The 22,989-nt window shown below is 37.1% G+C and overlaps 2 protein-coding genes across 9 annotated transcripts in view; one reads left to right on the plus strand and one right to left on the minus strand.

Annotated features, from left to right (window-relative positions):
* mier3b (mesoderm induction early response 1, family member 3 b) overlaps window positions 1–18,075 on the plus strand; it is a 186,593-nt gene extending 168,518 nt beyond the window's left edge. For all 7 annotated transcript variants that reach the window (XM_061928177.2, XM_061928182.1, XM_061928180.1 and 4 more), the window contains 8 exons: window positions 2,592–2,665; window positions 2,753–2,825; window positions 2,905–3,053; window positions 7,534–7,615; window positions 7,852–7,946; window positions 8,039–8,166; window positions 8,254–8,408; window positions 17,182–18,075. In XM_061928177.2, the coding sequence (XP_061784161.1) occupies window positions 2,592–2,665; window positions 2,753–2,825; window positions 2,905–3,053; window positions 7,534–7,615; window positions 7,852–7,946; window positions 8,039–8,166; window positions 8,254–8,408; window positions 17,182–17,651 (1,226 nt within the window). In that variant the 3' untranslated portion in view covers window positions 17,652–18,075. The remainder of the gene's footprint in view (window positions 1–2,591; window positions 2,666–2,752; window positions 2,826–2,904; window positions 3,054–7,533; window positions 7,616–7,851; window positions 7,947–8,038; window positions 8,167–8,253; window positions 8,409–17,181) is intronic.
* Window positions 18,076–18,237: 162 nt separating this feature from the next.
* elac1 (elaC ribonuclease Z 1) overlaps window positions 18,238–22,989 on the minus strand; it is a 9,794-nt gene continuing 5,042 nt past the window's right edge. For both annotated transcript variants that reach the window (XM_061928185.1, XM_061928184.1), the window contains exon 5: window positions 18,238–20,420. In XM_061928185.1, coding sequence (XP_061784169.1) covers window positions 19,927–20,420 — 494 coding nt within the window. In that variant the 3' untranslated portion in view covers window positions 18,238–19,926. The remainder of the gene's footprint in view (window positions 20,421–22,989) is intronic.

Consider the following 22,989-nt stretch of genomic DNA (forward strand, 5'->3'; position numbering starts at 1 on the left):
TATCTTTTTTTAGATACAGTCAATAAATAATGTGAACATGTATCATAACATGGAAATCCAAGAGAACGTGTTGTGAATGAGGTTGCTTGTGGACTGGGATTTTTTTTTTTACACATTTTCATTTAAAAAAAAACAGTTTTTCCAACGTACTACATTTTAGACGATTTGTCTTCTTAGTTATTATTTCTCCGGCTGTAGAAAAGATCCGCTGACAGGGCACAGAGGAGGCGGGAGTGCGTATCGAAACAGCTCATGATTGGTCACGTGACTTTCTAAAAGCAGTACACGCACCAACACAGGGTTTTGCTCTATGAGCTCGACGCATGCGCCGATGTTTCGGTGTTGCCTGACCCATCACTAAACAGCAGAAAGTTATCGGTATCATGCAAACCTAATATGTTTTAGTTGAATTTATTCGTTTTATGGCAGCGGTGTCAAACTAGTTTTTATTGAGGGCCACATCGAAATTATGGCCGCCCTCAGAGGGGAAATTTGTATAATAGCGTATTAAATAAAAAAAAAAAATCCTAATAGCCTCGTTACACAATTTACGTAGGCAACTGTTTTTGATTATTATATTTTTTGGCAGACTGATGGATAACTTGATTCGAAATCGAAACTCAAGGTGACGAGCAGATATTTATTTTTGAATACAAAAAAATGCTTGGAACGTCTTGTTGCATGATCAGATAATACTAATGTGTAAAACATGCATGCAATTGAATGCAGTCCAATTTTCTGTCAAAATTGAAAGAACAAGCACATTAGCCAAAAAGTGCTTTATTTCCCGCATTTCACAGGGCACATTAATGACGTGGTGGGCTACATAAATTATGTGAGGCCACATTAAATGATATTGTGGACCACATAACTGCACATTGATTGCACTTAAATGTAGAATATATGTATAATATATGTATATTATTTACATGTGAATAATGCTGTATAGTATTTATTGTCTATTGTGAGCAAACTGTGGTGCTGAATTTCCCCCAGGGATCAATAAAGTACTTTCTATTCTATTCTATAAATGTGGCAGGCTTGTTAAAATAATAAGGTAGACCGCATAAAATGATGTGGAGGGCTACATTAAAATTGTGGTGCCGAACGACATAAAATGACGTGGCAGAACCACCACATAAGATGATGTGGTGTTCTACTTGAAATAATGTGGCGAACCACATAAAATTACATGAATGACATGGCGGGCCACTTAGAATATTGTGACATGCCAAATAAAAATGATGGGGCAGACGACATGAAATGATGTGGCGGGCCACTTAACATAGTGTAGCGGACTACATAAAATGTGGCGGGCCATTAGAATTATGCGGTGAGCCAGAGCTGGCCCCTGGGCCTCGAGTTTGACAACTGCTTTTTATGGTTATCAAAAAAAACAAAAAACGACCTCTTCCTTTTAAAAAATACCAACACGTGTATTATTTGTTACCAGTTGTGTGCAACCAGTTGTTTACACATCAATATTCAGTGCTGAACACATTTATTAGACTACCTGTTTATTTTAAATCTTTACAAAACCTGTAAAACTAAAGACTATCTGGCAAATAACAAACTGAAACAACAAAATTATGTCTTTTTCCACATGTAACCAAAAACGTTTATATTGTCTCACTTTTTACTATACTTTTGCATGAACCTCAATTGCCTTTGAAATTGGCAGTTTTCTTTTTTTTTTAATAAAAATTGTAATTCGCACAAATGTGTGAAATAGTAATGGTTAATGCAGCAGTATGCATTAATCATTACTGAAACATAAAATATTGATTTTCTGGTGATGATGCTGGTAAATTAGGGCAACTGTGGCATAAACCTTACTTTGTTAGGCGCTGCGTGTACATACACTGCCCATTGTATTCTATATTAAAAATTAGTGCTGTCCAATATTATGTTACATATATACTACGATACTGCATAAAAATGTCTATCGTAAGATATCATTCTTTATTGTTTGTATCAAAACTTTAACATCTGGGCCGCGGCTAATGTAATTGTAGCACTGTTGCTGCTTTGTCACCTGAAATAACTTTTCGGCACTGATACATCATACGTGCAAGAGCCGGCAGGAGCATAGTTGTTAACAATGTAGCAGAGACAGACAGAGAGCACAAAAGAAGTTAAACCGACAAAACCTGACAATACATTTGTGCCAGAAAGAAGGAAGAGGAACTCATTTTTTTGGTTTTAAAAAATTAGCCGCCGATCAACAGACACAGAGAAACTACAGGGTCCATCTCTAAATTCATGTGTAGTCACAGCCCTAGTATGTCGAAAAATAGGGCTGGTACTACAAAAACCTCAATGTTTTTTTTAATTTAGTTTTGTTTTTCTGCATGTCCTTTTTATATAGAAAATGTGTTTTTACAAATGAGAAAAGATATAACAAATTGCCATTAATTTTGGGTGTATATAATTTTAAGAAAAAATACTATATCGTGTTATACATCGTTATCGGGATATAAAATTACCTATTCCTTGGATGCATATATTTTTGTCCATATCACACAATACTATTGGTAATAGAGTACCTCTCATCTTGAACCATCTCAAAGTACATCCTTCTTTTCTCTTAGCCAATGCAATCTCTGATGGGGATAAAGATTCAGAGTGTGACGACGATGGCCCAAGTCCAGAAGACTCCAGAAAGGTACACAAAATACTGGAACACACCAAGGAGAGAGACATTGCAATAAATATAAAATATAACTCCCTCTGTGTTTGAACGGTAATATAGGAAATAATGGTGGGAGCAGAGTACCAAGCAGAGGTTCCTTCCACTGTCTGCTACTACACAGAAGGACAGAAAGGTGACTACTCTTTCTTGTTTCTATCAGTGCTGGTATTCTATATAATTGTTGACTAAGCTCCACTTTGTTTTGGTTGCAGTGTATGAAGATGATGATGAGTTAATGTGGAGTCCAGGTGCATTGCCTGAGAGCAAGGTCAAGTGTTTCCTAACTGATGTGCTGTCTCGAACGAGCGGCGAAAAGACGGGATTTGACAAACTGGGCATGCATGTGCGAGACAATGAGCAGGTGGGTCCTTTTTTTCCATCCACTTTTACTTTGTATCTTTTGAAAACTAGTTCAGTGTGCCAAATGTGATTGAAACAAAAGTAATCTAATCTGAAATGCAGTTGGTCCAAATAGTGTTTCTGTCGCAAATGTGCAGTTGATTCGGTAATGACAGGCTGCTGAAGCAAACGAGTCAATATAAAACACGCTAAACAGCATGTTGGTCCTCTCCGACATGAGTGCAAAAAAACACGACTGAACAGTCGACCATCATAAATAGAGATTAAAATGTAATTTCGGAAATTATCTGTATCGTTTTTTTTATTATCGGTATCGTTTTTGTTATTTTTATTTTTTATTTTAATTAAATCAACATAAAAAACACAAGATACAATTAGTGCACCAATCCAAAAAACCTTCCTCCCCCATTTACACTCATTCACACTCATTCACACAAAAGGGTTGTTTCTTTCTGTTATTAATATTCTGGTTCCTACATTATATATCAATACAGTCTGCAGGGATACAGTCACATGATTGTGCGTGCTGCTGGTCCACTAATAGTACTAACCTTTAACAGTTAATTTTACTAATTTTCATTAATTACCGTATTTTCCGCACTATAAGGCGCACCGGATTATTAGCCGCACCTTCTATGAATTACATATTTCATAATTTTGTCCACCAATAAGCCGCCCCGGACTATAAGCCGTGCCTACGCTGCGCTAAAGTGAATGTCAAAAAAAACGCTGCGCTAAAGTGAATGTCAAAAAAACAGTCAGATAGTTCAGTCAAACTTTAATAATATATTGAAAACCAGCGTTCTAACAACTCTGTCCCAAAATGTACGCAAATGTGCAATCACAAACATAGTAAAATTCAAAATGGTGTAGAGCAATAAATAGCAACATAATGTTGCTCGAACGTTAATGTCACAACACACAAAATAAACATAGCGCTCACCTTCTGAAGTTATTCTTCATTCGTAAATCCTTCGAATTCTTCGTCTTCGGTGTCCGAATTGAAAAGTTGCGCAAGCGTGGGATCCAAAAATGGCCGGCTCCGCCTCGTCGAAGTCATCGGATTCAGTGTCGCTGTTGTTGTGCAGCAGTTCTGTGAATCCTGCCTTCCGGAAAGCTCGGACCACAGTTGTGACCGAAACTATCTGCCCAGGCATTTACGATCCACTGGCAGATGTTGGCGTATGTCGACCGGCGCTATCTGCCCGTCTTAGTGAAGGTGTGTTCGCCTTCGGAGCTGTGTGAAAAAAGCCACCCGGCCTCTTCGCGTAAACTTCCCTTAACCACTCGCTCATCTTTTCTTCATCCATCCATCCTTTCGAGTTAGCTTTTATGATGACGCCGGCTGGAAAGGTCTCTTTTGGATGGGTGGAAGTTAGCATGGCAAGCTAGAACCACAGTGAAGGATGACTCCTCATTCCCTGTGGTGCGAATATTCACCGTACGTGCTCCCGTTCCACAGTGCAGTTCACAGGAATATCAGTTGCTGTGAAATACGGTAGTAATCCGTGTGCGGATGGAGAGATTGCGTCTTTTTATGATCCGGATCCTTGTCGCGTAGTAGGAGCCATTTTGTGGTCTTTACAGATGTAAACAGGAAATGAAACGTACGGTGATATCCGCGCGTTTTTTCTTCTTCTTCCGGGGGCGGGTGAAGCGCTTCCTGTTCTATGGGGGCGGGTGCTTTCCTTGGCGGTTGCTTGCGTAGAAGAAGAAGCGCTTCCTGTTCTACCGGGAAAAAAGATGGCGGCTGTTTACCGAAGTTGCGAGATCGAAACTTTATGAAAATTAATCGTAATAAAGCGCACCGGGTTATAAGGCGCACTGTTAGCTTTTGAGAAAATTTGTGGTTTTTAGGTGCGCCTTATAGTGCGGAAAATACGGTACTAGTTTCTATGTAACTGTTTTTATATTGTTTTACTTTCTTTTTTTATTCAAGAAAATGTTTTTATTATTATTATTATATTATTATTATTATTTTATTTTATTTTATTAATTTTTTTCAAAAGTACCTTATCTTCACCATACCTGGTTGTCCAAATCAGGCATAATAATGTGTTAATTCCACGACTGTATGTATCGGTTGATATCGGTATACCGTATTTTCCGCACTATAAGGCGCACCGGATTATTAGCCGCACCTTCTATGAATTACATATTTCATAATTTTGTCCACCAATAAGCCGCCCCGGACTATAAGCCGCGCCTACGCTGCGCTAAAGTGAATGTCAAAAAAACGCTGCGCTAAAGTGAATGTCAAAAAAACAGTCAGATAGTTCAGTCAAACTTTAATAATATATTGAAAACCAGCGTTCTAACAACTCTGTCCCAAAATGTACGCAAATGTGCAATCACAAACATAGTAAAATTCAAAATGGTGTAGAGCAATAGTAACATAATGTTGCTCGAACGTTAATGTCACAACACACAAAATAAACATAGCGCTCACCTTCTGAAGTTATTCTTCATTCGTAAATCCTTCGAATTCTTCGTCTTCGGTGTCCGAATTGAAAAGTTGCGCAAGCGTGGTATCCAAAATGGCCGGTTCCGTCTCGTAGAAGTCATCGGGAGTCAGTGTCGCTGTTGTTCTGTGAATCCTGCCTTCCGGAAAGCTCGGACCACAGTTGTGACCGAAATATCTGCCCAAGCATTTACGATCCACTGGTAAATGTTGGCGTATGTCGTCCGAGGCTGTCTGCCCGTCTTAGTGAAGGTGTGTTCGCCTTCGGAGCTGTGTGAAAAAAGCCACCCGGCCTCTTCGCGTAAACTTCCCTTATCCACTCGCTCATCTTTTCTTCATCCATCCATCCCTTCGAGTTAGCTTTTATGATGACGCCGGCTGGAAAGGTCTCTTTTGGCAAGGTCTTCCTTTTGAATATCACCATGAGTGGAAGTTAGCATGGCAAGCTAGAACCACAGTGAAGGATGACTTCATTCCCTGTGGTGCGAATATTCACCGTACGTGCTCCCGTTCCACAGTGCGGTTCAGTTGCTGTGAAATACGGTAGTAATCCGTGTGCGGATGGAGAGATTGCGTCTTTTTATGAACCGGATCGCTTAGTAGGAGCCATTTTGTGGTCTTTACAGATGTAAACAGGAAATGAAACGTACGGTGATATCCGCGCGTTTTTTCTTCTTCTTCCGGGGGCGGGTGAAGCGCTTCCTGTTCTATGGGGGCGGGTGAAGCGCTTCCTGTTCTATGGGGGCGGGTGCTTTCCTTGGCGGTTGCTTGCGTAGAAGAAGAAGCGCTTCCTGTTCTACCGGGAAAAAAGATGGCGGCTGTTTACCGAAGTTGCGAGATCGAAACTTTATGAAAATTAATCGTAATAAAGCGCACCGGGTTATAAGGCGCACTGTTAGCTTTTGAGAAAATTTGTGGTTTTTAGGTGCGCCTTATAGTGCGGAAAATACGGTAGGTTGATATTGGTATCGGTAATTAAAGAGTTGGACAATATCGGATATCGGCAAAAAGCCATTATCGGACATCCCTAATCATAAAGTATTATGCACACTGCAGGAATTAGTTTTCTTTTCACCATAACGCTTCCAAAAAAACACAAAAATAGTGCATTAAAAACACCAAACAAGTAAAGGGACCACATTAATGTAATACATTTATAAAAGCTGACATGTTTTTGTTAACATGAACATGATGTTAAATGTGTTTTATCCATGTGGGGACATTACATTTTCATTATCTTCAAAGCCAAAAAGGACTCAAGTTTTTACCCCTCAAACTTCAGTTCTAAACAAAAATATCAAAAACATTTAGTTTTTTAAAATTTTGACCTCTTTGAAGGCTTTTTAATGTTAAAGTACCAATGATTGTCACACACACACGAAGTGTGGCGAAATGATTCTCTGCATTTGACCCATCACCCTGGAAAGGTGAGGGGAGGTGAGGGGAGCAGTGAGCAGCAGAGGTGGCCACGCCCGGGAATCATTTTTGGTGATTTAACCCCCAATTCCAACCCTTGATGCTGAGTGTCAAGCAGGGTGGTAATGGGTCCCATTTTTATAGTCTATCAGATAATCTCTCCCGTTTGACAAATGAAGGATTTATATTCGCTGTTTGGCTTCGTGGTATTGTTAAATAACTGCCAGTGCATCGTAAACCTGTGAAAGAATTTGCAAACTTTAAAATGTATGAAAAACAACATGTTTTAGGAAAAAAATATGTATAATGGAGTAGCATACAAACATTTTGGCCAAAATACACCAAATAAATACTGACGTACAAAAAAGTTAAGTACAGATATTGCCTTTTTATTCTTGACTCTTTGCTTTCTTTGCTCATGCATTTAATCAAGATTAATCTAAAATAATCCACAGCAACCGTGTGATTAATCTGATTTAGAAAAGATTTCACTGATATTATTTTGATAGACAATTCAAAATTGTTCTGTACAAATCATGCAATTTCTTCAACCAACCTCCTAATTTTCCATCACTTGACCTCTTTTTTTTTTCTCCTTTGGCAGGCTTTGTGTGAACTTGTTAGGTGCAACTACAACACCCACGAGGCACTCGAGCAATACTGTAGCCACCTAAAGTCCTCGAAAGGTAAGCAAAGTCATTGAATAAACATTTGTCACACAATAGTTGATCGTATGTGTTTCAAAGCTTGAATCGGGGCTACACAATTCTGCAAAAAGTGTGAACCCAGATTTTTTTGCTTAAAATTAAGAGCGCGATTCTTAGCACCCTTTGTTTTCACATGCACACTCGCCAATATTCATATGTGCATTTCTGTCCTGTTACCATGAAGATGCTGATTTTCTGCTTTGGTCTAATCATAGAAAAATCACCGCCATGGTCGGAGGAGGAGTGCAAGAACTTTGAACATGCACTGCAGATGTACGACAAGAACTTTCACCTCATACAGAAACACAAAGTAAGTTGTGATGCCACAGCAAACTGAATTTTTTTTCTCTCCCGAATGGCTCGTTTTTCTCACTTTTTATTTATGTTTGTCTTCTCCCTCAGGTCTCAACGCGGACAGTAGCAGAATGTGTGGCGTTTTACTACATGTGGAAGAAGTCTGAGCGCTTTGACTTCTTTGTGCAGCAGAATCGCTTTGGGAAGAAAAAGTACAGCAGCTACCCTGGTGTAACGTAAGTGCACAGACTGGCAGTGAGTTTTGACGCAACTGTAATGGAAAAACACTGGGATAAATGAAATTCATCACGCTTGTTCTCCAGGGACCTGATGGACAGGCTTGTGGATGAAGCGGAGGGCCTGGCCGTTGACAGCTCGTCCTCTGTCTGCTCGGGAGGCGGCGGAGGAGGGAGGCTGGAAGCGACGACGGAACAGCAGCTCAGCCTGCTCAACTCCATCACTGCCAGCGATCTCACAGGTAAACTTTTTTTTTCTTCTTGGACAAAATGATGACTTATCTGTTTTTTAAAATTTGCATTTAATAATTAGAAATAATAATGCACATTTTACATTTTTATTGCTTTTTTCGCATTATCTCAGGATTCTAAGAACATTACTGTCATATTGAGTAAAAAAACTACTTTTTTTTGTTTGCAAGCCTTAAAAAAGCATATGTTTTGAGTAAAACTCACAAGGATGCATTATATCAGGCATTATTAGCAATTTTTCATGTGTGGTTTAGGCGTTATGTTTAAATAACTGTCATATTGAGTGTGACAGTTATACTGTCATTATGAGTAAAACCAAATTTTTGTATTTGCAAACCTTACAAAAACAACTGATTTTAGTTAAACTCACATAGATATAATATTACAGGCATTTTTAGTATGACAGTTATATTGTCATATTGAGTAAAAAAACTAACTTGTGTCTTTGCAAACCTTACAAAAGAAATGTTTTCTAGTAAAACTCACAGATAAATTTATTCAGGCATTATTAGACATTTTTCAAGTTTGCTTTAGGAGTTATGTTTGAATAAATTTTTATTGCTTTTTTCGCATTATCTCAGGATTCTAAGAACATTACTGTCATATTGAGTAAAAAACTACTTTTTTTGTTTACAAGCCCTAAAAAAGCATATGTTTTGAGTAAAACTCACAAGGATGCATTATTTCAGTAGGAATGTTCTTAGAATCCTGAGATAATGTGAAAAAAGCAATAAAAATGTATTCAAACATATCTCCTAAAGCAAACATGCAAACTGTCTAATAATTAAGGCTGCAGCTAACGATTATTTTTCTATCGATTAATCTATCGATTATTTTTTTTCGATTAATCTATAGATTATTTTTCCTTTTACCGATTATTTTTTTATTTAAAATGAAGATGAAAAAATAAATGTAGGCCAGTTTTTTCAAAAGGCGTGGCTTTTATTTACAAAAAAAAAGTATGGCCACTCAGTCAACATTGACAACAACATGACAAAATATTCTGTAACAATGTAAACATTTAAAACTTTTAACATTTAACATTTAACAAAATTAAAAGTAGCTTATTTGCTTTTTAATGTGCAAATATAAAAGTAAACATCCAGTGCAAATCTCAATATTCTGCAATAGTATAAGCATTTCAAAAGTAAAAGTATTGCTTATTTTGCTTTAAAATGTGCAAAAATAAAGATAAACATCCAATACAAAAAAGTGCAAAACGAAATATTCTGTAACAGTGTAAACATTTCAACAAAAGTATTGCTTATTTTGCTTAATAACACAACAATGATAGTATGATTAAAGTGAAAGTTAATTGTTCGTTTGTACATAGAATATGTAACTGTTAATGTTGTAAAAGGTATTTGCACAACTAATTAACGTTAGCGTTAAAGAGGAGCGCGTCTTTGTAAACACTGAACAGGCATGCCAAACGCGCCTCTCAGAGCGAAACAGTGTTTTAGTTTATGAATTTACAACGCAGATACAAATGACACATTCATGTTTTTGTGTAATGATGACAACGTATACTCACGCGGACGATTGACTAGTTGATGGTGATGGCAAGAACGCTGTCGGGTGTTTTCTTTTCAAATGTTCGTTCATAGCCGTTGTGCTGCTATGATAGGCCATTTCCGCTCGACACAGTGTGCATACAACAACTGTCAAGTGTTTTGCTTTTTTCGCTGTGCTTATCCCACACTTGAAGGGATGTACCAATGCTGAATGTGGCTTCTGGATTTCACTCAAAAGACCAGACCGTAGTTACTTTTTCCTTTTATTTTCCTTTAGTTTGCAACAGTTTTTCCAATGAAGAAACAGCTTCTTTTTTCTTCTTTAGTCTTTTTAGCAGTCTTTAGCAGAGTTAGTAGACTTTAGTAGACTTTAGTTTCTTTAGCTGTCATTAGCTGTCTTTGGTAGCCTTTAGTAGCCTTTAGTAGGTGAAAAACCTTTAAGGACAAAACACCACATGCTACATGCTGTAAAAAATCAATCAATTATCAATCCCATAATTTACAATTATTAATTAGGCTATCAAACTCTTAACCATTAAACAAGTGCAAGAAAATGGACACATATGTTCCCTTTAAGTTAAAACAGATTTTAAATAAATTGTCTCAACATAAATGCACCAAGATCCATATAAAATACATTTAAACCCAGAAACACAATAGATAAATGCAGCAGAAAACCCAATATGCAAATACATAAATACCTAACCAATTAACCACCTTTTTAGATACATATTTAAAATCCATATTCAATATAAATATATTTTTAATTTAGCAGTGAAACACTCAATCTTAAACGCTGTTTACTGGTAGAAAAATGCCCCTTTTTCCATGCCCTCACCAGCAGCCAATGATCCAACACAGTTAAATCCAACACTTTAAGTTGAGCGACTTCACCCTCCTGATGAAGCAAACTGCTCCAACATTTATCAAACTAAGCAAAGAATATCAACACTTCCTTACTGAACAACAGTTACACAAAACACCGTGTGTATTTAGCCTCCAGACTAAGCACGCGACATGCACACAACTCCCCCGCACCCCCCATCTCACCAGCGCAACAGATGCGCCACACCCTCAAAGACAACTCTGGGTTATCTGTAATGAACTGAACCTTTTTCCACTCTGCGCTGGCGTCTTTTGTACTCCTTGATTTGACACAGCTGTCTAATTACCGGGCTCGCGCACCAGCAGATGAGACGGGAGTGCGCCGCGTTATACCTGTGCGTGAACGTAAACTGATCGGCTCTGATCATATAAGCCGACTGGCCGAAGTAATGCCGAATTATATACATTTCCTGGGGTTGCCTGGGTGAATAGAGATGCGGATGTGCTCTAAGATAAAATATAATATAATATAATATTAATATTTTATTAAGTGGGGTTTGGCTGGTTGCTAAGCAGCCACGGTTGCGAGCTCGCGCGTCAAATGACGAGACAGCTGTTCGCCGCTACAACATTATTAGGCCGTTTATTGAAATACTCCCACACTTTTGACGACTTTTGGCGTGCTTTTTTCCCCTCGCTCGCACCGCTCGCATTGTCTGCTTTGCGCTCCGCCATTACGGTAGTGTGACGTAAATATGCGACGCGTCGACGCACAAAAACGGCGTCGATGTATTTACGTAACCGATGACGTCGACTATGTCGACGCGTCGTTTCAGCCTTACTAATAATGCCTGAAGAAATGTATCTTTGTGAGTTTTAATAGAAAATTATCTTTTGTAAGGTTTGCAAAGACACAAGTTAGTTTTTTTTACTCATAAAGACAATATAACTGTAATACTATATATGAAAGTTGTATAAACATAACTCCAAAACCAAACATGCAATCTGTCTAAAAATGCCTGTAATATTATATCTGTGAGTTTAACTAAAATCAGTTGTTTTTGTAAGGTTTGCAAATAAACCAATTAGGTTTTACTCATAATGACAGTGTGCCATCACTGTGTGTGCACAGTCTGCAGAAATAATGGATTTGATAAATGAGTATTAATTAGAGATGTCCGATAATGGCTTTTTTGCCGATATTCCGATATTGTCCAACTCTTAATTACCGATTCCGATATCAACCGATACCGATGTATACAGTCGTGGAATTAACACATTATTATGCCTAATTTTGTTGTGATGCATTAAACAATGTAACAAGGTTTTCCAAAATAAGAGAACAACTTCAACTCAAGTTATGGGAAAAAAATGCCAACATGGCACTGCCATATTTATTATTGAAGTCACAAAGTGCTTTTTTTTTTTAAACATACCTCAAAACAGCAGCTTGGAATTTGGGACATGCTCTCCCTGGGATAATCCTAATACCCACTACAACTATGGGAAATACTATACTTTGACTTTCACAAAGTGCATTATTTTTTATTATTTTTAAACATGCCTCAAAACAACAGCTACAAAAACAATGAAGGCACACAGCTTCAGTCCAGAGTATACGAGAGTAATAAAGTAAGCAATAACATAGTCCTCCTTTAGTGCAAGACTGCCTGGCATACTGTATAACAGGGAATTATAAACTGGGCTCAATCTGCCCTGCTCTAACGTAGCTGTATGAGTAACACAAATGTGCTGCAAGCGAGTGGTGAGTGCTTGAAGTGGCCTAGCAGTCAGCCAGAGCTTCTGAAATGCTGCGTTGACAGGACACCTCCGTTCACTGCAAGCTGCAAAGTGTGCGCCATGCAGGGCAGACTAACCACACCAAACTCCACCGTAGCTTTTGCCATACTGCGTGCGTTGTCCCTGACCACAACGTGAGCTTTCGTCCTGGGGTGGTTTTTGTTGTATTTTTGTTTTTTCTCGCCAGAGTCTTTAAGCGACAACTGTGTGGTACTACTTTTTTTTGGTTTTTGCTTTTCATCCATCTTCCGCTTGTATTCATCGTGTATCGCCTTATGATTCTTGAAGAGGTGGGAGATCAAATTGCTCGTATTAAAGGAGACGTCTTGGTTCCTCCTCGCATAACCAACTTTTTGCAGTCATTGCAAATTGCCAGTTTTTTATCCGTCAGACACACTTTTAAATAATCCCAAACCATGTCGTTAGTCAGTCACCGAGCGAGCTGGCTTGTTAGCCACGGCTACAGCACCGGCAACAACACACTCTTGTTGTTGTTATGCTGCGCTTGTGGCGGTTTGATGAGGTCATCAAGAGTCGCCAGTAAACCTCTCATGCTGCAGTCGTCAACTCCTGTGGCGTTTTAAAAAGTCATTAATTTTACTTTTTGAAACCGATACTGATAATTTCCGATATTACATTTTAAAGTCGATATTATCGTCAAAGCAACAATATACAAGTCCAAGATTTTTTCTAATGAATGTTTGCAGCCTCACACACGGAGCCAACAGTTTGCATGCGAATGTTCAATCAATGTTACTTTCTCTCATACACTATTTCATGCATTTCAATCATGTCAGGGCTCCTCTGCTCGTAAACCCTCTTCAGCCAAAGCTGACCGGCAGCATTAGACTTTTTGGGAGGTACACACAAAAGTCAGTGTTCAAAAACAAGAAAAAAAAAATACAAAAATTAGAGGTATTTTACTTGAACTAAGCAAAATTATCTGCCAATAGAACAAGAAAATTTGGCTTGTCAAGACTTTCCAAAACAAGTCAAATTAGCTAACCTCAATGAACCCAAAAATACCTTAAAATAAGTATTTTCTCACTAATAACAAGTAAGGCTGGGCGATATGACTAAAAAATGTATCACGATATAAGTGTTTCATACCAGTTGATATCGATAATTATTGATAAAAAAAAAAAAACTATTCTAAATAAAGACCAGGAGAAAAAAGGCTGAATAATACTTTTATTTTAAATATAACCTTTAACCTTTAGAACAAGGTCAGCATTATGAAAAACAGTCAAATAAATGAAAATACTGGTCGATGTGCAAATATTGACATTAAATAAATGCTTAATCCAACAAAATGTGCAAAGTATTGTTAACAATATATGCAAATAAATAACAGTCACATTAATGGCTCGCATGAATGGCTCCTTTTCCACGGATTCGTATCGGACTTAAAAAATCCAAAATACTGCCAAACTGGTGACGTGATGTTTCCTTTTTTATTTACAATTTCCTCTCGTGCTGCCGCACTCATATTCCCGTTTCGTTTCACTTCTCGTCGTCAGCTAGCCGTTGTTGCTTTTTTTTTTTCTTTTTTTTTTTCTGTTAGCATTTCCCAGAATGCCTTGCGGTTCAGGCTCGGCCGTGATAGGTCGAGAGGCCAAAGCCCTTCCTCTGCCTACACCCCAGAATGCCGTGCGGTTCCGGCTCGGCCTTTCTTCCTATTTTTTCCTAACAGAACTCAGTGAAATTATCGAACTTTCTATCGACCCCATTTTCTATTGATATTGATCACATGTCTATCGCGATATATATTGTTATTGTTTTATCGCCCAGCCCTAATAACAAGTGCACTTTTCTTGATAGAAAAAACAAATATGAGACCTTTTTTTGTCAATATGTTGAAAAATATTCTTAAATTAAGTAAATGCTAGTGCCATTATCTTGACATAATGATATGCACTCGGCATTACATTTCTTGCATTTTCCCATCGATAACATGACATCATCGCGCCAAGTGCGTGCTCTTTCAGTTTATTAGTGCGCAAGGATTATATATATATATACTAGAGATGCGCGGATAGGCAATTATTTCATCCGCAACCGCATCACAAAAGTCGTCACCCATCCGCCATCCAACCGAGCTAACATTTTATCAAAACCGCACCCGCCCGCACCCACCCGTTGTTATATATCTAATATAGACGATGCAAGGCATTAGTGAGGTTATAAAGCTTTTGCCTGTTAAAGAAAGGAGACTGATCCAATGTAGCAGAGACATTCAATGCGTGCCACGCTATCACGGCCCATATGCACACCAGTGCGCAATCATCTGGGAGCCGCGCTGAGCGCACCTCCAAGCGCGCTCGCGCCACTCAAACTGCTGCAGGCAGCTGCGTTCTATCTTGTTTTAACATCCTGTGGCACTCTTCTGGGATCACGGCGGACAAAACTGCTCATGCTCAGGGTGTTAGTGGAGGTTCGGGGTTTTGCACAAATGTGATGCACCATGTTAGATGTCCCGGTTTTGTGACTGTCGTAGACATAAACAGCGTCGCGGCTCTTGCAAATCACGTTGCCAGCATTACTATCATCCTGATTTACAACCTCATAAAAATGAGTCCACGCTGAACTTTTCTGGCCTTTTTTTCCCCTGGTCTTTAGTATTCCCTTTTTTAGTTTGTCGCGTACCACGTTTGCTGCCGGCGTTGCCATCTTTTTTTTTTTTTCTTCTTCTGTTGTGGCGTGCTGAAGGCCTGCTCGTTTTTCGTATGTGGGTAACAACATTTAACTATGTACCGTATTTTCCGCATCATAAGGCGCCCTGGGTTATAAGCCGCGCCTTCAATGAACGGCATATTTCAAAACTTTGTCCACCTATAAGACGCCCCGTGTTATAAGCCGCATCTAACTGCGCTAAAGGAATGTCAAAAAAACAGTCAGATAGGTCAGTCAAACTTTAATAATATATTAAAAACCAGCGTGATGTGGGCGCGCACGGAGTCGTATATCAACATGGACAGAGCTGCGTGAAAAAAGCCACCCGGCCTCTTCGCGTAAACTTACCTTAACCACTCGCTCATCTTTTCTTCATCCATCCCTTCGAGTTAGCTTTTATGATGACGCCGGCTGGAAAGGTCTCTTTTGGCAAGGTCTTCCTTTTGAATATCACCATGGGTGGAAGTTTCTGGCCATTAGCATGGCAAGCTAGAACCACAGTGAAGGATGACTTCTCATTCCCTGTGGTGCGAATATTCACCGTACGTGCTCCCGTTGTATCCACAGTGCGGTTCACAGGAATATCAAAAGTCAGTGGAACCTCGTCCATGTTGATAATGTTCTCTGGCCGGATCTTTTTTTCAGCTATCTTGTTTTTACAATATGCACGGAAAGTAGCCAGCTTTTCTTGAAAGTCTTTAGGCAGTTGCTGTGAAATAGTAGTCCGTGTGCGGATGGAGAGATTGCGTCTTTTCATGAACCGGATCCCTGTCGCTTAGTAGGAGCCATTTTGTGGTCTTTACAGATGTAAACACACAAAGGAAATGAAACGTAATATCTGCGCGCTTCTTCTTCTTCTACGGGGGCGGGTGGTTGCTTACAGTAGAAGAAGGAGCGCTTCCTGTTCTATGGGGGCGGGTGCTTACCTTGGCGGTTGCTTGCGTAGAAGAAGAAGCACTTCCTCTTCTACGGGGAAAAAAGATGGCGGCTGTTTACCGTAGTTGCGAGACCGAAACTTTATGAAAATGAATCTTAATATTAATCCATATATAAAGCGCACCGGGTTATAAGGCGCACTGTCAGCTTTTGAGAAAATTTGTGGTTTTTAGGTGTGCCTTATAGTGCGGAAAATACGGTATATATATTTCCGAATTGGTTTAACTGCCACCCGCCTGAATCTATTTAAAATCTTTTTTTTTTTTAATTTCAACCGCCCGACCCGCGGATAATCCGCGGACTCCGCGGTTGTGTCCGCAAACCGCGCATCTCTAATATATACATATATTTACAGCCCGGCCCCCGACCAAATTTTTTTTTAATTGTAATTTTGAAGAATTTATCTGAATGTGCATGAACTATTTCTGTTCAAAATTGTTTGAAATGTTAAATGTTTAAATATTAACTGTCAGTTTACTGTACTGTGCCAACTGTACTACTATATGAGTACGCATTTTCTATTGTTTCATTGAAAATAAAAACAGCAAAGTCCATTTGGCTGTCATTCGTTTTAATTATGAGACACTATTGTGTCAAAATCATGATTTTTTTTTAATGCTTGAAATAAGAAAGTATTACTTTAAAAAAGTAGTTTTATACTTGTGAGTGTTGATGACACAGCTTTGCAACAGTTGATATTCTAGTTTCAAGCATGTTTTACTCAATATAGGTCATCAAATCTCAGCAACAAGCTGTAATATCTTACTGAGATCGCTTAGGACCAAAACCCTTAAAACAAGTAAAACACTCTAACATAAAATCTGCTTAGTGAGAAGAATTATCTTATCAGACAAAATAAGCAAATATCACCCTTATTTGAGCTATTTAATCTTACTTAGATTTCAGTTTTTGCAGTGTAGTTCAAGGTCCACAAGGGGAGGAGCAAGCCGGTGTCGCTCATGATGGAGCGTTAAGAACAATAGCGGACTTAACCCTGAGCTTTGTGTCCTTCCAGCGCTGAGCAACGGCGTGGCGACCGTGTGCAGCCCAGCAGAGGTGTTGGAGTCGTACACCTTCCCCCCCCTGGAGTCTCTCCACCGCGCCTCCCTCAGCCACGACGAGCCGCTCGGCTTCCCTTCCAACGGCGCCGACTCCGACTGTCTCAACATGCTGGACGCCGGCTTCTACCACTCGGACCTGGGCCAGCTGGGCGGCGTGTGCGTCAACAAAGACTGCGAGCGTCCCTCCAAGAGACTCAAGATGGCGCTGCCGGACTCCTTTATCGGCGACGTCTCCGTAAGCAACCTCGGCGTGGACTTTGAAGCCCGCCGGACGCCGTCGCACCACCACCGCATAACCTCCGCCAAAATGGCCGTGTCGGTAACGGACTTCGGGAGCTTGGCGGCCGGCGGCGAGCCCAACGGCTTCTTGGGGGCGCACGCACGCCATCACACGCAGCACGCTGCAGCACTTCAGTCAGAGTGATCTTCCTTTTTTTGTCTTGTACATAGACTGACCTCACAGGAGAATACATAGATATATAAATATATATATATATATATATAAATATGTACATAATATACTTTTCTTTTTTGTCTAATATGACATCAGTGATGTCTCTCATAGAACTAAGAATCTTGATTTCTCTCAAGAGTTTATAACAGCCATTTTATTGACTTGTTTGTCGCCGTGGTAACGTCCATGTCCAGTACACTAGGGGGAGGCTGCGTGATTGTCCTACTTGTCTTTTTTTTTCCTTTTTTTTTTTTCTTCCTGCCATTCTTCTCCGCTGCCAAAATGATCCTCGCTCTTGGTGCTCGTCGCGCTTACTTCAAGTGGTACTTTATTTGTTGTTCAGTCTCTTGGTTTACAGGTACATTTTGCAGTAAAGCAGGCCGTCGCAATGCCAGTTTGTAGCTTCTGTCCGAACTCTTGCTTTGTTACATTCTGCACGCTTTATGACTCCACTTTTTGGAATACACACTTTTATTCTCAACATAATCACAATTATAATCCATTTTTTTCTTTTAAAAACCACACAATTGCTAGTCAAAGACGTCAACTTGGAAGAAAATCGGGTTTTATGGTATCAACTTTAAAGCCGTGAAGTGGAAATTAGTGACAGTTTTACTCTTATTTTTAATGATGTTAAACATTACTACTTTTTTTTTTTCATGAATAAGGTGGCTGAAATGGCTTTTTAAGTCATCGAAGTGGTGCCGGGTTGTAATTTGTTTCCCTTTTTTTGGTTTTTCCCCCTTTTTTTTAATCTTTTCAAACATGACTTATTTGCAAATGTTCTGAACCACCTTTAGAAAAAGTACATTAATAATTCCTGAGCATAGCAGTAATATTGTCAAAAAAAATCTGTTTTTTTAAAGTTTTTCTACATTTTACTTTCAAGTTGCAAAATGTTTAGCAAAGGTTTATTTTATTCCTTATCCCTCAGTTTTACTCCCATCAGTATTAAGGTTGTGTGCGGCCCACGCAAGTATGCGCTAGCAGAAAGGTGATTGTACTCGCTGTTTACGTCGTGTCTATGCATCGTTGCTGTGAATGGTTCATTTTCAATGAACATCTTTCATGTAAATAACCATTTAGCAACTTAGCCTTTTAAAAAGTCTAATACCTGACCTCTAATTGTGAATATATGTTCTATTCCTTCCAATGGCCATATGTTGTAGATATGTACAGGATTTTCAAAGTTTTGCATTTGACTTTTTGGGTTTTCTTTTTGTATTTTTTTCACAAGTTAGTTTGCTCTATGCATGCTGGGCGCATCTGATTCCCCCAAAACAACAAATTATAATTAGCGTTGTTTTCTAAAGTCGCATTGTTTAAAAAAAAAACTATCCTACATGTCGTCTATATTTGCCTCGGTGGTAAAGAGATGCTGCTGCTCTTGAGGAAGTTTATTTTATTTTTATTTTTTTAAAAGCATAATGCAGTAGATCCAGCTCTTAGTAGCTTTAGCGGTGCAGTGCTATTTATTTCACTTGTGGTTTGTACAAGACACTTGTCAGAATGTAAAGGCCATTAAGTCGTAGATTGAAGTAGCATAATGCTCATCACCCTGTGAACTCTGGCGAAAAATGTGATATTTTATTGACGTGTGTGTGTGTGTGTGTGTGTGAGTGAATGACTGTGTGAGCACTAAGCAAATTTTATTTTATATTTTCTATTGTCATTTAAGGTTTAAAATATTTTAAAAAGGTTATAGCAGTTGTAATGGATAAGACATTTAAAAGATAAATCCATAGAAAACACATTTGTGAATAAAGAAGCTACAGAAATGTATATGGAGAATTGTAGACAATCAAAGGTATCACTAAGAAATGTTGAAGTTATCTATTGTTTATAAAAATTGTACAGACATTGACAGGTTTTTTTCCTTTCATTCCCCTTTTGTTGAAACATTTTTGTATTTTCTGTTCTACTTTAATACCTTGTGTACAGATCCAGAAATAAAAGCTCTGGAAAAATAAGCAGAAATCTTTGATTTCAGGGTAAAACTTTACATGAAAGATACTGTACATCCTTTTCAATGTTTGGGTTACTATCAGCAACAGGTTTGTGTTTAAAACTATTAAAAGTATTTTTTTAGGGACCATAATTGGAGAATGCAAGCATTGATCACATCTTGAAACTTATTCCGTAACAAAGAACTTGATAAGTTATCGGTCAGCTTAAAAAAATCCTCTTATTTTCTTTACATTCAGCTTTGTAGAAAATAAACCGATGAAAAATATGACAGTTGAACCTAATAAGATGACTTAGGTCTGTGCAGAGGAATGGAGATGGTGAGAAAGTCCTCAGCCAGGATGACGTCCACGCCATCATCAACTAGGACTTGTTCAGCCTGGCGTTGGAGCTCAGTGACATCATCATCAGTATCATCTTCATGGCGCTGCAGTGAGCTGGGTTTGTACCTCTGACTAAAATGATACAACGCCAACTTTTTGACGCGGCAGGCCCGCGCCAACTCCGCCGCCATCTGAGGTGTGCTGTGTCCGTGCTCTACCGCCTTGTCCCTGTGCTCGTCCCCCAGCGTGGCCTCGTGGACCAGGAGGTCGGCGCCCTGGCAGACCCTCACGGGTGCTTCACCCAACGTCGAGCTGCAGTCCCCCAGAATGCACACCTTCCTCCCGGGGATGCTTTCTTCTAGAACCTCGCTGGGCAAAAGCAAACGTCCACTCTCAAGAGTCACTGGTTGACCCGCTTTAAGACGCCCGTAGACCGGACCTGGTTTCACACCTGAGGACGACGGACACATTTGTAAGACTTCTAAATTAAATAGCTGCACAAACATTATAATACATTTGATTTATACAGCGTAATTGGTTAACTCCAAACACTTGTATCTTAAATCAACATCGTCTTCACACTCACTTTCTTACTTCCCATAAAATAATGTCCATCTCTGGCTATAAGCTAAGACCAGATCCCATAATTATACATCAAATTATTTAAAAAAAAAATGGAAACAATAAAATAAAAACTTTATACTACAGCATATATTTTATTTGAATATTTATATATGATTTGTATTTTATTTTTGTTCTCTTAAATAAGGTTTTAAATTTTTATTTATTTAAATAATTTAATAATTAGGAATTAAAAATAATCAATATTAGTACTGATTTCTGAGTATTTTAATTATTTTTTATATTTTTCCCTTGAATTCCCAATTTGTACTTTGCACAGGTACTATACGTATGTGAAAACAAAAAACAATGATAATTAAAAATAGCAAAAAAAAGGGGGGGGAAAAACAGCATTACAAAAAAAAAGAAAGTATTTTTTATTTTAAAAAATCTTAATTTATTTTAATGTTTATATATGATTTGTATTTTATTTGTGTTCTCTTAAATAAGGTTTTAATTTTTAATAGTTTGATGATTGGGAATTTAAAATAATAAAACAATTTTAGATAATTTTTTGGCTTTTTTCCCCCCCCTAATTATATATATATATTTTAAACACAATAAAATAAAACCTTCATACTACAGTATATATTTTATTTTAACATTTATATATGATTTGTATTTTGTGTTCTCTTAAATAAGGTTTTAAAAAAATGTTTTTTTAAATAATTTAATAATTAGGAATTAAAAATAATCAATATTAGTACTGATTTCTGAGTATTTTAATTATTTTTTATGTTTCCCTTGAATTCCCAATTTGTACTTTGCGCAGGTACTATATGTACGTGAAAACACAAAAAACAAAGATAATTAAAAATAGCAACAAAAAAAAAGAAAACCAAGTATTTTTTATATAAAAAAATCTTAAGACTCACAATTTTCAAAAATAATTTTTTGCCTTGTTTTTTCCCCTAATTATAAAAAAATGTTAACACAATAAAATAAAACCTTCATACTACACCATATATTTTATATTAATATTTATATGATTTGTATTTTATTTGTGTTCTCTTAAATAAGGTTTTAAAAAAATGTTTTTTTAAAATAATTTAATAATTAGGAATTACAAATCAATAGTACTGATTTCTGAGTATTTTAATTATTTTTTATATGTTTCCCTTGAATTCCCAATTTGTACTTTGCGCAGGTACTATATGTACGTGAAAACACACAAAAAACTGATAATTAAAAATAGCAAAAAAAAGGGGGGAAAAAACAGCATCACAAAAAAAAAAAGTATTTTTTATTTAAAAAATCTTAATTTATTTTAATGTTTATATATGATTTTTATTTTATTTGTGTTCTCTTAAATAAGGTTTTAATTTTTAATAGTTTGATGATTGGGAATTTAAAATAATCAAAAATTTTTATATAATTTTTTGGCTTGTTTTTTCCCCTAATTATATATATATTTTTTAAACACAATAAAATAAAACCTTCATACTACAGTATATATTTTATTTTAATATTTATATATGATTTGTATTTTGTGTTCTCTTAAATAAGGTTTTAAAAAAATGTTTTTTTTAAATAATTTACTAATTAGGAATTAAAAATAATCAATATTAGTACTGATTTCTGAGTATTTTAATTATTTTTTATATGTTTCCCTTGAATTCCCAATTTGTACTTTGCGCAGGTACTATTGTACGTGAAAACACACAAAAAACAATGATAATTAAAAATAGCAAAAAAAGGGGGAAAAAACAGCATTACAAAAAAACCAAGTACTTATTATTTAAAAAAATCTTAAGACTCACAATTTAAAAAAATCATTTTTTGGCTTGTTTTTCCCCCCAATTATAAAAAAAAAATGTTAACACAATAAAATAAAAAAATAAAACCTTCATACTACAGCATATATTTTATTTTAATATTTATATATGATTTGTATTTTATTTTTGTTGTCTTAAATAAGGTTTTAATTTTACATGTTTTAATAGTTTGATGATTGAGAATTTAAAATAATCAATGTTAGTACTGATTTCTGAGTATTTTAATTACTTTTTATATTTTTCCTTTGAATTCCCAATTTGTACTTTGCGCAGGTACTATATGTAAGTGAAATCACACAAAAAACAATAATTAAAATTAGCAAAAAAAGGGGAAAAAAACAGCATTACAAAAAAAATCTTAAGACTCACAATTTTCAAAAAATATTTTTTGGCTTGTTTTTTCCCCTAATTATAACAAAAAATGTTATCACAATAAAATAAAACCTTCATACTACAGCATATATTTTATTTTAATATTTATATATGATTTGTATTTTATTTTTGTTCTCTTAAATAAGGTTTTAAATGTTTATTTTTTAATGGTTTGATGATTGGGAATTTAAAATAATCAATATTAGTACTGATTTCTGAATATTTAATTATTTTTTTATATTTTTCCCTTGA

This window comes from Nerophis lumbriciformis, linkage group LG33, assembly GCF_033978685.3.
Source record: "Nerophis lumbriciformis linkage group LG33, RoL_Nlum_v2.1, whole genome shotgun sequence".
In the NCBI taxonomy this organism is placed as follows: domain Eukaryota; kingdom Metazoa; phylum Chordata; class Actinopteri; order Syngnathiformes; family Syngnathidae; genus Nerophis; species Nerophis lumbriciformis.